This window comes from Leuresthes tenuis, unplaced genomic scaffold (assembly GCF_036924035.1).
Source record: "Leuresthes tenuis unplaced genomic scaffold, fLeuTen1.0.hap1 SCAF_16, whole genome shotgun sequence".
Classification (NCBI taxonomy): domain Eukaryota; kingdom Metazoa; phylum Chordata; class Actinopteri; order Atheriniformes; family Atherinopsidae; genus Leuresthes; species Leuresthes tenuis.
The window spans coordinates 8,212,094-8,223,062 of record NW_027325370.1 but is presented as its reverse complement, the minus strand read 5'-3'; the positions used below and the strand labels follow the sequence as shown (position 1 = coordinate 8,223,062).

At 39.4% G+C, this 10,969-nt stretch overlaps 2 protein-coding genes across 3 annotated transcripts; both read right to left on the bottom strand.

Moving 5' to 3' along the window:
• Positions 1 to 1,141: 1,141 nt before the first annotated feature.
• On the bottom strand, positions 1,142 to 2,520 carry mipa (major intrinsic protein of lens fiber a). The gene is made up of 4 exons (XM_072366856.1): positions 2,161 to 2,520; positions 1,804 to 1,968; positions 1,622 to 1,702; positions 1,142 to 1,534 (listed from the first exon to the last, which is right to left on the bottom strand). The coding sequence occupies exons 1-4, from the start codon at positions 2,518 to 2,520 to the stop codon at positions 1,349 to 1,351; spliced, it is 792 nt and encodes a 263-aa protein (XP_072222957.1). The 3' UTR covers positions 1,142 to 1,348.
• A 2,755-nt stretch (positions 2,521 to 5,275) lies between these two features.
• Positions 5,276 to 10,621, bottom strand: ptges3a (prostaglandin E synthase 3a (cytosolic)). Of its 2 annotated transcripts, XM_072367429.1 has the most exons (8): positions 10,444 to 10,618; positions 9,459 to 9,572; positions 8,283 to 8,352; positions 8,092 to 8,190; positions 7,691 to 7,780; positions 7,274 to 7,330; positions 7,061 to 7,088; positions 5,276 to 6,119 (listed from the first exon to the last, which is right to left on the bottom strand). In XM_072367429.1, coding segments are annotated over exons 1-8 (480 nt in total). In that variant the 5' UTR covers positions 10,446 to 10,618; the 3' UTR covers positions 5,276 to 6,099. The 2 variants fall into 2 exon arrangements, with proteins under 2 accessions (XP_072223530.1, XP_072223529.1); XM_072367428.1 differs by lacking the exon at positions 5,276 to 6,119 and having other exon boundaries at positions 7,014 to 7,088; positions 10,444 to 10,621.
• Positions 10,622 to 10,969: the final 348 nt, after the last annotated feature.

The following is a 10,969-nucleotide window of genomic DNA, read 5'->3' as shown; positions in this document are numbered from 1 at the left end:
GAGTTGAAGTACAGGGACTCTTCAGCCTTGTCAAACACAGATCAACCATAAAACGCTTGTTCTTAGTGACATCTTGTCAGGTTTGCTCTCTTAGTTTTTCCATGGCAGGCACGCAGAAGTAAAAGCAAACCAGTTGTTACACACCTGTACATGGATCATAAGTGCTGCTCTAAAGCTGTAAAGACAAAAATTTGTCAGGTCATTCAGAATGTAACTCAACAAAAATACTGAATAAGATATCAAAATTTAGGTAAAACCTACAGATTTCCCACCTATAATGTGCAACACAATTGGGAGCAACATTATATATATATCTGTGTGTGTGTGCATGTGTAATGTGTGTGGGCTTCGCTGGATAAGGCTTGAAATGAATTTAAGCATTTAAGCCATGACTCGAATGCAAATTCATTTTCCCCTGATATAAAAATTGGGATCACTATAGACATTATCAGTGAAGGCAAGAAAATGGCAGCAGGTTTTCTTTAAATAAGCTTGCATAGTAACTCAAAAATGAAAAAGAAAAAAAATAAATACAGACAAAGGATTGTAGCAATGAAATGTGGAAAAAATTAAGATGAAATAAAACAATCTCACAAGAATACACATGCAGTCCGACATGCAGGCACACAGTTGCTGTCTTTCTCGCTCTCACTCTTTATCACACACACACACACACACACACGCACACACACACGCACACACCCGCATGCAGACATACAACTAGAAAAAAGAATATAAGGCAAATAAATACTGGTAAAATACAATACCAACATGTGATTTACCCAAAGTTCATGAAACAAAACAAACACAATGCGAGATCACACTGGATCAAAGTGGAAAAGCATGCAGAAGTCCACTGCTCTAATGTAGCTTCACTCCTAGCAGACTACAAAATAGGGAGAAAAACAGAAAGAGATAGAAAGGCAGGGAAAGATAGAAATAGCAGCCCCTGTCCTGAGCACTTATAGCCACCTGGTCAGCCTGGAGTGATTGACTCCCCACACCAAAAGGCACAGGGTGCTTCCTTCAGTGGCAGGTTTCTTCTAACCCTCCATTTTCATTCTGCATTCCAAGAGGGGAAGAGAAAAATGAAGGATGGTAGGGATGAAATCAGGAAAGATGGTCAGGGCTGTGGGTGCCCCTTCACTGTTATTAAGTAGGTCCAGTTCTTGATGTGGAACAAGGATATTAAAGGGGTATGGGATCTGTGTTAGCATGTGTTGAGAAGAGGGGAGGAGGTATGTGTGCAAAAACTGTGTGGGACGAGGATGGACCAGGAACTGAGGATGCAGAATGAGGCATGACAGATGCAAGATGGGGGTCAGAAAGCTGATCTTCTAATCCAGGCTTATAGGGCCTGTGTCTTGAGCTCAATGGGCTCTCCCCTGGTCTCCTGCTGGCCCTCAGCCTCTGGGGTCCGGGTGCCTTTCAGTGTGGCGAGCCTCTCAGAGAGACCACGCATACGTGGGAAAAGCAAGAAGTCATACAGCAGGGCACCCATGGCACCGCCAATCATGGGTCCCACCCAGTACACCTGGAAAAGACAGAGCATTGAAGTGTTTAGAGGATGCCGCAATACTATGGCACTGATTAGAAGTACAAATGTTTCTACAGAGCTTACCCAGTGGTTGACAAAATTCCTGACCAAGACAGCTGGGGCAAAGGACCTTGCAGGGTTCATACCTGCTCCAGTATAGTACATCTAAGCAGAGAGACAGAGAACAGAGAGTCATTCAAGGATAAAACCATGAATCTCAGGCGATACAGAGGACCTTGTTTTCTACCCCCTGGGTTTGACCTTACCCCAAGAAGATGCCCAATGAGCACAGAGAAACCGATGGCCAAAGCAGCAGAGCCCAGGCGTCCATTGCGCCTCTCATCTGTCACAGCAAAGACGCAAACAACAAGCTGGAGGGTGAGGAAAACCTCCATTGTTGTAGCCATACCCAGGCTGATGCCTGGCTGCAGCTGTGATAGAAAGATAGAAATAATTCCAAATCCATTTAACCATAAATCTAAATTGAAACATTTTTATAATGTAGATGCAATGTTATTTTAGTATAAGTGAATTTGTAAGATAGAAATTAACATTTGAAAATACCAGTAGAAGCCAACATGCCTATTTGTAATAGTAGCTGTTTTCTGGTCAAGTAATCTTACTGTGTTCAATGCCAGGTTTCCCTTCATGTTGCTGGGTGTAACCCCATACAGCACAGCAGCACCAGCCAAAGCTCCAAGACACTGGGCAATGATGTAGAAGAAAGCGCGGAACAGGGACATCTGAGATCCGATCAGGTAGGCAAAGGTAACAGCAGGGTTGATGTGTCCTCCACTGATGTGACCAATGGACTGGATGAAGGTGGCAGCTGCCAGCCCAAAGCAAAAGGCAACATGAAGAACATTATGGGGCCCAGTGGTCCAGCGGAGGGCGGCCCCCAGCCCAAAGAATACAAAGAACATGGTGCCATAAAACTCGGCAAACACTGCCCGCCAGAAAGACATTGACCTGAACTCCCACATCGTGGCTCAAGTTCAAAAAGCAACTTCTAAACAGTGGAGGGATGAAAAGTCAACAGAAAAACTAACTAAGCAACTGAAGGGAGAAGATGCTTCTCCACAATAATAACTCTACTTGAGACCAAAAATACTGAAGAAATATAAAAAATTTGGCCTCAAAAAAAACTATCTCCTCAAAGTTAAATGTAACAACACATAAACTACTCAGCATGTAACTGTGAGTTATCTGCTGAGCTTCCTTTTGAAATTCTGATATCTGTCATAAAGGGCTCCTGTGTGGAGCAGTACGCCAGTCTCTATGCATCTATGTGCCAGCCTCGATGGTTGTTAGCAAAGGAACATGAATGGACAAACGTTAAGCATGTCCTGCAGACATTCAGCCTTTTTATCAGAGCAGGGGGAGCTCGGAGGCCTTTTTATAACACCCCTGGGCCACTGCAGTGCCACAGACCCCAGGGGAGGGGTCAGTGCACAATACTACAAATCAAAGTCATTTAACCCTTCAGCTGCCTTCATCTTTCTCTGGTCTTTCCAAAAAAGAAATAGAATTTTACTAAATCAACACTGAATCTAGAGTTGTAGGTTGCAAGTTTAAAAGGCAGAGAAAAAAAATCAAAGATGAAATGATGCATGAAAGCTCTTAAGAAACTGCAATTAGAACCTGTGGTTAAACTTGTGCTCAGTGAAAACAAGAAGGTAAACAAAAACTGGGGTCAGCAATAATTCTCAGCCAAACATGATTTGGATTTGGAGGATCTTATGTTTCCACTGGGGTTTTCAAAGATTTCTCTGGTTTCAGTAAACCTCGGTTAACCAAACGACAGTAGCAGAAAACACCAACTAAAATAACATCTCAAACTGTGAAATCTGGTCTCTTCTGTAAAATGATCATTTCTTTCTGAAAATAGAAAACAGTGGACATGCTGTGGAACAAGCGTAGTGGGTAATGCAAACTTTTGCTTGCTTTCCAATCATGTAAATCTTTTAAAATGCACAAAAGTTATGTATGCACATCTTTCATGTCTCAGTGATTCTCCTTAATATTCTCCCATTTATTAATTTATTCTAAGTAATGCTGTGGTCCATGACGCTCGAGTAAATTCTCAATTTCTCCACTTGGTACAAATAATTTTGAGGCAGCAGAACTGATTAGACAGAGTTTTACATTGTGTGTGGTGGATTGGTTTGGAGGCTCAGGTCGGATAAAGCGGTGGAAAATACACGGTTGCAAAGCAAGAGGGGACAGCCGGCCTGGCATTGAGCATCTGCACTGGAGCATCATGCTGACCAGGGCAGCTACAGGGATGGCCGCAGCACTCTGAAAGGTTTATGCTGAGCTCACTGCTTTTGTCCTTTCAAGCATGGGAACAAAACGCTGGCACTAACAGTTTTCTACTAGTTTCTATGATATGTTTGTACAGCTGTTGCTGTTGAATGTGCAAGTTCCCCTTTTCGTTGGCCAGATTAGCTATATCATTTCTGTTTGTTGTTTTTTTGTTTTTTTTTTACCTCTGTGCTGTAGATGTTCCAGAGTTCTGTTGAAGTGAAATCAAGAAAATGTATAAACAAAATCAGAAGGCCTTTTCAAATGTTTAAAAAGAGTAGTTTGATTGGGAAATTTTCCTTTTAATATGATCAACAGTTGTGATGGTGAACATCAGAAAAAGTCTGAAACTAACAGTTTGTTAGTTTGCCAGTTAGGGCAACTCTATTGTGATGAGCATTATGCCCTCCTCATGACTCCCTAAGCCATCTATTGTATGTATGAGCCCTGAGTTTAGTTTTACAGTGGAGGGTCTTGAAAAGATGCTTGCATTGTGTTTTCCTGCTCCCTTGGTCCAGACTGCTGACGCAAACATAACATGTGGCCCCTAAACGTCTCACGCTGGATTAGACCCTCTTTCCTACACTGACCATACAATGATGAGAACGTGCGCTGCGGAACACAGTGGAAGGCAAATTAAGATTTTACGTAAACATCTTTCAATTTTAAAATATCATTAATATAAGTAAATGGAAAATCTAATCTATTTATATAAATCCAGTCAACATGTACAAGTGTACCAAACCCCACTTATTTATCGGTGCGTGTAGATAAGAGAATGAAATGTGCAAGTTGCATAAGAATTGCATGAGAACTTTGAAAGATGTGAAAAATCACAACTAATTTGCACTTTATACATCACGCAAAAGGGAATTTCAGAGTTTGGTTTTATTTCCTTAGTTAGGAAATGGGAAGCCACTGAAAACCCAGTGCAGGATTAGCACAACATAGTGGTCATACAGAGACATTTCATATGAAGTGTTTAAAATAAATGATTCCTCTCACCTGTCCATATACACATTTAATAAAATTGCTGAACTCCTAACATTATTCCTTTCTTAATATGTTTCCATAGTAAACAATGGAGGGAATACTTCAAAGTCTTCACTCTATGGCAATAACTTTGTAAAGTACAATTGGAAGTGATTCAAGGTTTAACCAAATATAATTTAGAAAGAGAACGTGATTTCAGTATGAAATACCCGTTTCTGATGTTATTGTTGCAGCTCACAAAGGAAATTTCTTTGGAAATACTGACTTTGGAATATAGCTGGTACTGCAAAACCATCATATTGTCACCTGACTTTGGTATTTTTGCAGACAAAAAGCTGATGAATGCTTGCTTCACAACTGAATGTTAAGAAAACACCTGTTCATGGCCAACTTGTGCAGGAGAACAATAACTGTGACCAGTAGTCCTTTCAGTGTTTGAATTTATTAGAAATGTACCGTCAAAGTCTCACTGCGTTTGACAAACACAGATGCGTTTGAAAATTGTTGAATCAAACACACACCCAAAGCATACTTCTGGTGTATATTTCTAAGTTATGTAGATAACTTCTGTTAGTATAAAAACCATCTGATTTCTCAATTTCCTGGGCACACTTTTACCTGCTACGATGCTTTATGTTTTGTATGGTGGCAACTCTACTACCAAAGTCTCGACACAAACTGTATGTTGTACAAGCATATCTGTTTATTTTAAATGCTGGAACAGGTTTAAAAAATTAAATGGTTGTTAAATATTTGCAGATGTTTGGAACTCTTGCCTTTTAAATTAACAAACATAAGTGCAATTTACAATACAAACATTAAAGGGGGAAAGAAAATGTCATTAAAAAAACTACTTTTTTTGAAAATAGGCATTTTGAGCTGTTTTTTTTTCTTTTCTTCTATTAGAAATCACAACATTTAATACATCTTCTGACTTCGCAAACAACAGAGAGAGAGAGAGACGAGGTTTAAGACATCAGCACATCCCATTACAGTCATTTAAGTCAAGGAACAATAACATTTTCATTTGAACAGAATTGTCCATGCAGAACAAAACAGCAAAGCACAGCACTGTATGTTGCTATGGATGTCTGTGCATGTCTGTATCCAACAGTCACTCCCTTTCACTCCCTTGAGGAGATTTCGCTTTGGAAACTGCGTGGAGGAGATTCTTCTCAAACGTGGCTGCCAACTCATGTCTCGTCTCTCTTTTCAACAGACTTACAACTCACTTCGATAACTACTGAGGTGGCAACCATGTTCGTCTACTCAAGGTCTGGGATTTCTGGAAGAGAAGAAGTTCAGCACATAATGTGTGTTCGCATGTGGTAGGGTGTGAATGGCTATCAACATTATAAACCAGTAAGTCAAAAATAATTGCTGATGGCACATAAGACAGCAGTAATGTCACTAAAGACTAAGACTGAAATAAAGTGATAGTATACTTAGAGATTATTATTTGGATAATAGTGTCTATCCACTAGTTTTGAAGTGAATATCACAACTGCATTTGTTGACTCCTGGATACCATCTCTAGGTTATGCAAAACACATGAAAGGACGTTTTTCTGGGCTTCTGTGAGAAGTGACATCACAGAATTAAGATGTTTCAGATTTTTGGCAATTTAGCCTCTATAAAATGTCTTCCACACTCATGGAAAGAAAGATGCTGATGGTTTTTATGAAGAGGTTTGTTAAAAAGTGGAAATTGATATTGTGTGTGTGCATCTTTGTCCTGTAATACCTCTTTTAAATACTTAAAGCAGAAACTGGTTGGAAAAAAAAGCACAGTTTTCACCAGCTCTTTCAATTTCTTCTAGAAGTAGTCATGGTTACTAGCTGCCTTTATATGAGAGCCTCCTGTGTAGGGAGCAGCTTTGGCTGCTGAGCTAAAGCACAGCAGAGAGGGAGGGGGATGGAGCTGAAAGTTGAACTAATTTAAACTTTCAAGATTGGTTCACATTCATCTCAAAGTTACCAAATTCTACTGTAAACACAGGATTTCAGAAAGCCTGTAATACAAAATACATTTGTCTTAATGTGACTTATCAACTGGAGGGGCTTCACTGCAATGTTTATCAGAATAATGTTACACTTCCAGTGTGTGCTTAACGGAAGAGTTTCTGTGGAGCACTCATTGTCTGCAGACTTCTGTTTACCTAAACCATGGGGATAAAGGACTAAACAACTACAAATTACAAAACAGCTCTTTTAAAATAATACTTACTTTCATCATCGCTGTCTGCAGAATCATGCTGGAAAACAAAGCAAAGACAATCATGATTCATCATCCATTGCTTTACCTGGTAAATTCTGCTTTATCAAGAGTCCTCCAAACATGACATTCTTTAGTGAACATTATGAACTGAACACAAGACTAACTATATGCACCCTAAAAAATGTATTAACTAATAAAATACATTAAAAAAACAACTCATACCTCATCCTCTGCACCATCTAAATCAGGTAGATCATCCCCACCCATGCTGTTCATCATCTGGGGAAAAACACAGGGTACAGTCAACATGTCGGTATATCTGAACATAATCACACTGTCGATCTGCGACAGAGCAGCATAATATAAAATAAAAATACATTGTTATCGCAATATCAATAATATTGCAAAGGCATATTAACATAAAATAGGACAAGCACAGGTATGTAAATGAGGGCTGCATTCCACTTGCACAACCACTATGATCTACCAATAAGCAGCATGCACAGGTGCAGAAATGGAATGCAGCCCTTGATTTTGAACTTGAAATATTACAAGTCATATTATCCTTGTAATATTTCACACTGGTAGCAAGTTTACACAAAACCCTGAAGGCCTACTCTGGTAGAATAACACATTTACCTCTGAAAATTTGTCAAAACTTGACAAATCTTCATCTGAATCATCTTCCCAGTCTTTCCAGTTATTGAAATCCACACTCAGCCAGTTGCACTGAAAACACAACAGTTTTCAGCATTTCAGTGAGGCATCAATTTGACAAGTAACTCTAAAAGTATATTTACTAAAAATATATACTTATCTCTTAAGTTATGGAAACATGTTATAAGATTTTTTAAAGGTCTTAATCTCAGTGACTTAATCACTTTAAATGAAAGAGCTACACTGTTAACAGGACTTACAGTTAGCTTGACTGACTTGAAATTGGCAGTAAACTTTCTAACTTCTGCCAACTTATTTGTGCCTGTAAATGTCAAACCCCACATACCTGAAGACTGATTAGTTGTTTTGAGATTTAGTGTTACCTTTGTCTTGTCTTTGGTGAGTCGGGGCCATGACTTCCCAGCCTCTGCTTTTCGTAAACAACACAACACAGACCTGTCAGTACGTCTGTGCTTCGATGCCTGTGTGTTACAGAGAGGATTTGGTGAGTTTTTTCTAAAGTAATAAAAACACATCCTAAAACTGCAACTACGCCTTCAGATGACAAACTTACTTTGGGGTCAATCTCCCCGAAAAGCTCCACCGTGTTCTTGTGTTTGATATCATCTGTTCCAATGACACAACTGTAAGATGAGATTAAAAAGAAGCTAATTTTATTGGTCTTATTGCTATCAACTGTTTTCATCAATTCTGTGAGAAATGCTAGTTTGTGTTTATTTTTTGCTCACAAACATTACTGGATGTGCCTGCATCCAGGGGACTGCAGTTAGCAGTCACAAGATTTTTAAAAGTTTCTTTGCAAAATGTCCAATTCCTCAAGTTTGAAAATTCTTGTTGACTCAATATTGATATATCCACATCATAAAAAGCCATTTCCTAGCGCAGAGTTTTGATACAGGCTTGTGGAAAACGTAATGCAACAATAGATCTTCATCATGATCTAATGAACAGTTGTGCATTACTGCTGTCATTATCAACACAGTTGCAATTTTATTTTAGTAGGCCAAAAAAACGTGAACATACTGAACACATACTGTATACAACAGAAGTGACTGCGAGCTTTGTCCTGAGCAGTGGCAGAAACTGATGATACTGTGAGCTGGAACCATGCAGGTCGCATTATAAACATTTATTTTCAAAGAGGCTGAGATATTACCTCCCATTCCAACACTGTTCTTGACAATGAATGTTGACATTTGTGGGTAACTGCATGGCCTGATATATAAATTTCATCATGAAATGTGTCAGTGTCTATAAAACGGAAAATCTGCCTGCATACAAGTTCTTAGATGCATATAACTGTGGACACATATATAATTGCGGATACATGAGATGAAGACTTACGACACAAAGTTAAAGTTTTTCATATTGTCACACTCACAGGGTACGACTGAGACTTTGCTGCGTCATGTGGAACCCCAGTCCGCCCTTTTACTGGCCTGGATCCACAATTATTTTCTGCTCTAGGCAAAAAGGATGTGACCCTCTCGGAATGCTGAACAATTTCCATCCATCTTTTAGAAAGTTGGTACGGTTAGCCACTTTGTCATCTTTTATTATAAGGAGCTCAGCTCAGCCAAACCAACGAGGATCTGCACTGTTTTTTGCTCCCAAGTTGCGCACACCTATTAGATGGCATTGCACCGAAATCAGCCTATATCCACAGGGGTCATGGGCCCCTTTTACAAAATGTACCTTAAGGTTAATATTTTCTTTAAATGGGACTTACCTAAAATCAAATTTTGACTTGTCAAAATGTACTTGCACATCTTTACTGTCCTCCACGCAGAACTCAACAAAAACAGAATCTCTTCTGTCATACCACTTAGCTGTTGCGGGCTGCCTGATGACAAGGAGTAGAAAAAGAGATAAATCACACTGGGCCAACACAGCATACAGCAATTCATGTTTCATTCAGTGTCAGATAGTGTTTATAGTACTGCGGGTGTTAATACTGTGGATAATCTGCTCTGATGCTCAACGTGTATAGGGTGCAGTCCACCTGAGTCATTATGAAGAGAGGGTAGCTTATGTTTATAGAGTAACATGGGTAACTTGAAAGCATTCATTTGCCTAAAAGCTACAACAGTTATCAAAGAAAATCCTTAGATTAGAGACCAAACTGATGCTACTGCCATCAGTATATTATCAAGTAGACATATCGGAGTAACATTTGCGTTATCATACAAGGAGGGAGAGGTGTAATACTACAAAACTTGTGATGTTTAGGATTACTTAAATGCGAAACAAACTGTAGAAAAATACATTTTGACATGGGTATGGGCGGCTTGTGTTACGATCGCTTACAAAAGTGTGATGCTTCGTGTTGCCTATGGTCAACATAAAATGAGGTCTTATGAGCATGACACCATGCCTTTTCAATGCTAACTTTGCCCTAGTCATATCAGTTGACATTAGCCTCTTAGCTAACAACAACTAAACTGATTTAAGATGCACAGAAAAAACAAGCCAGCATTTCGAGACAAGGACTCTTAGAGCCATGATGTTTCGAGCTGACTGAAGACATTTGTAGATGGATTTGACGTCGCTCGCCCAATTTCAGTCCTGTAACGTTGGGTAGAGCTGCACTGGTGAGGCTAACTCGTGTGCTAGTTGAGTTAGCTAATGTTAGCTAGATGATCCGCTTTATAGCACTTCCAGGACTTGTAGCTAGTTAGCTACAATAGTAGCTACACAGTAAAATAAAGACTTACATCTTCAGTGTTTTAGAAATAAAACTCCCTCGTCGGATCGCGATACAAGTAATTATGTTATCTAGTAATGAAGCCCGGCAAATACGATCACTGAGAGTCTGAGACCTAAACAGTTAACTCAAACGTTTACAACAGAAGCGCTTCTGATTCTCCAAACATCGCGTGTTTTCCATGCTCTCTCGTGACGCCGCATTTACCCGCCAGCTTGGGGCGTGAGATCATTCTAGAATGACTGCGTGTCAGAGCAGAGCAACAGCTCCACCACCAGTTCAGTAAACACAGTGAAAGTATTATTTAAACGACCACCGTATGAATGCAGTCATTACTTTCTGAAATATGGCACATGTAGTGGATTTTTGTAAGTATCATTTTAATCATGGACAGAATGTTAAAAAAAAAGTGCTTACCTATGAACACATGCTTGGAGAGCACACTGGCTGAAAAAGGAAAAGAAACAACCCTAAACCATACAGATTTTATTTATGGTGTTTTTTTTCTTTTTGTCAACAAGTGTGCAAATTTATCT